We start from the raw sequence: 4,362 nt of genomic DNA on the forward strand, positions 1-4,362 counted from the left end.
AAAATCTATCTATCTATCTATCTATCTATTTATCTATCAAATAGATAAATTTAGAATTAAGTGTGAACTCATAACAAGCACTCCCAGTTTCCGATTATTAAAGCATAAATCAGCACACCCTTTCTGGAGAGCACTTTACAGTCAAGAGCCTTAAACATTTCTAGGACTTTCATGAAAAAAAAAAAAAAATTATGTATGTGCACAAAGACTTAACTACATTATTATAGTTAAAACACTAAAAAATTAAAACAATCTCAATACCCAGCAAATGAAGCATTTGACAAAAAGACAGTATAAAAATATGTACAATCACAAAAAATAAAAAATATTTATAATAAATTTTAAGTGGAAAATGAACTTCAAAATAGTAGCATATACTATTTTTATAAATAAAATATGGTTGCATATAGAATACAGAAGGAAAAAAAGAATATCAAGTTTTGAAAATGGTGTGTACCACTTAATGTTAGTGGAATTAAAGTATTATTTTTGTTTACTGAGCTTTCTAAAAATGAATATATATTATAATTATTTATTTTATTACAGTAGTAATTTTTTTCCACATCGCAGGCTCGAATAATGAATCAATCTATCACTAATATTCCAAACCCAAGTTTCCCCAAATCTTCTTAGGCACAGAGCTTTTGCGTACAGGAGGAACAGTCCTGTCAATAATAGTTCGGAAGATCTCCATCCAGGTGGTCATGGTTTGGTTGTTCACCAGCTGAAGAGGCAGTGCGTACTGGAAAACGGAAGAATAAGAACAAACAATAATTCCCCCCTTCAAAAAAAATAAACAATTTTATCTATATTGGAAAATAAAAATACTACATAATAGCTAACATTTGAGCATGACAATAGCAATTACATATGATTCAACCTAATACATAAAATAAATCTATAAGCATATTATATATAACTGTTTTAAATTTAGAAAACTATATGCCTTGTTTTTCTGGGCTACTTTTCAAAATGAAAATACAAATTAATACCATTAAGGTCTTATTTATTCAGCATTAAATTCTAGCTAAGTAATTTTTACCATTTACTGTCTTATGTGTCAAACTTTCAATTTTAACCACCTGGTTAAAATCTTTACCTCATTAAACACTCATGAAACATTTTTTCAGTTACTTTCTGCTACACCGTGGCATGATAAGTGGAGCCACTGTGTACTACACAGGTATGTGTCTCCCCGGCTGCACGGGGAGCAATGGGGGAGGAGGTACACTGCCTCCACATCCATTCATTCCAAAATACGTCACATGCTTAAGACTTAACAGTAAGTAAAACAGACATCTTTGCTTCCACAAAGCCTACACTCTAGTTGGGGGAAAAAAAGTCACATGTCACATAATGTTTCCACCAACAATGGATGGCAAATACGACAGTGGCCCCAAAAGATTACAACATAGCTGAAAGGAGCTGACACCTGGTCAGTCTCCAGTTCTCCACCTCCCCTCTATTAAAGTCTTTCCTTGTCCCTGGACTGGCCTCCTCTCCTTTCTTGTGGACTCTCACCCCAATTCTATGCCAGAACCTCTCATCTTTATGGTACGATGGCCGAGAAAGGAGGTAATGTGACCAGTCCAAGGACCAGGCCAGACCCTTACTGCAGCCCTCCTTCTACCCACCACCACACACTAATTCCTTAGGACTCTAGTAAGTTAGAGGAAGGGCCTTCTACTCCTCCTCCCCACTTCTTTCGCCAAGATTTTCCATTCCTCCTCCATTCATTTCCCCCTCTGTTCACTGACTCCTCTAAAAGTCCTAAGACTAGGTTGGGATTTCCCTGGGAATCTGAGATCAGTGTCCCAATCTCCCCAACACCTTCCCTCAGAGACGCCTAAGGGACAGGATTGGAATTCTCAGGACTTTGTCCTCTCGGCTCTCTGGTGATACAGGGACACCTGCCTCCCCACCCATGGCGAGCCTCTGCCCACTCCTACTCCTTACCTCACACGGTGGGCAGTGGCTATTCAGTTCCCTCCTAAAATCTGCCACTGGGCAGTCTCCTCAAAAACCTTGGCAGCCTAGGTCTAAAAGGAGAATCAGAACCACTCCACAGCACTGCCTGGCCCCAACATACAGGAGATGATGGGAAGCAGTACCCCGAGAAGAGTGCTTTAGATTGAAATACCCTCAGTGATCTTCAACATTTCATAACTTGCAATGGCAAGTGGTCGGGGGTCCCCTATCTTCAAGTTTTCTTCTTCCTTCGGGGTCATCCTTCACTCCGCCAGACCTGCACCACCTTTCAAACTCTCCTTCTGAATGAACAGCCACCACCTCAACATTCCACCTCTGACTCATTTCAATCCCACTGACTATGCTGTCCCCCACCTTTTGCCTAACTGCCTCCAGAACCTTCTGCTTCCATTCCCAACCTCCTCTCCTGCCTCCGTTTCTCCTCCACACACTCTCTCAGGGACAGCCTCAGAGTTCATGTCACCTTTAACCTAGAAGATCCATTCCAAACTGAAAAACGCCTTAGGTCCTTTTCAATTGACACCATCCAATTCACAAAACTTCCAGTATTTAACTCAGTCCTGTGACTTCTCACAACAGAACATTTACACAGTGCCTTCCTCTACCACCACCCCTTCACATCTCCCAAACCAGCCTCAATACCCCCTTGAACCCTATGCTATAAAGGGACCCAACCAATTATTAGTCGTTTACTAATAAACCACATTCTCTGACCCACCTCCCCCACCATACAAAACTCCTACCCTAGTGGTCCCGAAAGGATGGCTCCTTCTGACTAGCCCAAGATCTATGGGAAGTCAGTGAAACCACTGTCCCTATACCTCCCGTCATCCCAAATCCCTATACCCTCCTCTCCCCTATTCCTTCTTCCACCACGACACTCTTAGACTTAAAAGACACCCTTTTTCTCTATCCTTCTCCAAACCAACTCCCACTTCTAAGCCACAAATCCCTCTCAATTGGGCCCTGGGCCCCACTCCCTGATGTCTAACTCTAAGGATGTCTGGATTGAAGACTATACTTTCAACTCTCAGGGCAGTCACACTAAAAGTAAAAATGACCTCTCTCCTCTGGCCTGCCCAATACCCACTCTAAGCACCTCATCTTCTCTATCCTATAGCTGGGCCTCAGTACCAACTTAATGACTCTCAATGACTAAAAATGACACCTTTTACTTAAACGTCCTTCAAAATCTTAACTTTTGCCACCACAACGAAAATGGTCAGAGGTTCCATTCCTTCAAGTCTTTCTTCTTCACTCTTTGGCAATTTCTGTCTCTCTCTGGTTCCTATTTCTCATTTGGTTAGTAAAAGTTAACCACTGTCCCCTTATTTACTTTTCTACAATTACAACTCTATAGCTGGTAATTTGTTAAAAATTATTTAAATTCAAATATTTAAAGATCATAAAACAGTCTTGGCATGGTGGCTCACGCCTATAATCCTAGCACTTTGGGAAGCCAAGGCAGTGGATTGCTTGAGCTCAGGAGTTTGAGACCAGCTTGAGCAAAAGTAAGACCCATTTCTACTAAAAATAGAAAAACTGAGGCAAGAGGATCGCTTGAGCTCGAGTTGGAAGTTGGAGGCTGCTATGAGCAACAATGCCACAGCACTCTACCCAGGGTGACAGCTCAAGACTCTGTCTCAAAAAAATAAATAAAATAAAAATAAAGATCATAAAATTGCCATTTCTATAATAGTTCTAAATTTTGCTTAATGTTCTGAAAACTCACACTACAGAAAGTATTTTTTACCTTTTCAGTAAGTGGCCTGAAAAAATTAAAATTTAAAAAAGTTAAGATTTACACCCATATAACTTCCTAATATTACCTTTAAAATCTTTTGAAATTCAGTCTTGTTGGCCTCAAATTAATTTTTAAAATATTAAGACCACCAAAATACTAAAAGAGACATATTAGGCTTATTTGAAATGTTAAAATTGTACAGAAAATAAAACACATTCTTGCCTACCCACCAACTGGACAAGTACCTGTACTCTTTCACCTGTCTGTCTCCTAATATAAATATGGCCCTCCTCTACCATTCCAATAAAGACACACGTCAGGCCTCCCCAAAAAACCCCATCTTAATCCCACTTCTCACCGCCCTGGAAAGTTATAGGGATCAGGACAGGACTCAGAGACATGCGGTCTCCTCTACATTTTTTTAACTATAAGACCAAGTAGATTTCTTAAGGGTGGCTGGGCACCGTGGTTAATGACTAGCAGTCTGGGAGGCTGAGGTGGGTGGACTGTCTGAGCTCAGGACTTCAAGACCAGCCAGAGCCAGAGCAAGACCCCATCTCTAAAAATAGCTGGGTGTTGTGGCCTGTAGTCCCAGCTACTTGGGAGGCTGAGGCAAGAGGATCACTTGA

The 4,362-nt window shown here is 40.6% G+C and overlaps 1 protein-coding gene across 1 annotated transcript in view; it reads right to left on the reverse strand.

Moving 5' to 3' along the window:
• The window catches only part of IPO8 (importin 8), a 96,055-nt gene that overhangs the window by 55,338 nt on the left and 36,355 nt on the right, over positions 1 to 4,362 (reverse strand). The window contains exon 6 of the mRNA XM_003792483.3: positions 653 to 742. Coding sequence (XP_003792531.1) covers positions 653 to 742 — 90 coding nt within the window. The remainder of the gene's footprint in view (positions 1 to 652; positions 743 to 4,362) is intronic.

This window comes from Otolemur garnettii, unplaced genomic scaffold, assembly GCF_000181295.1.
Source record: "Otolemur garnettii isolate 467f Iridium unplaced genomic scaffold, OtoGar3 scaffold00057, whole genome shotgun sequence".
In the NCBI taxonomy this organism is placed as follows: domain Eukaryota; kingdom Metazoa; phylum Chordata; class Mammalia; order Primates; family Galagidae; genus Otolemur; species Otolemur garnettii.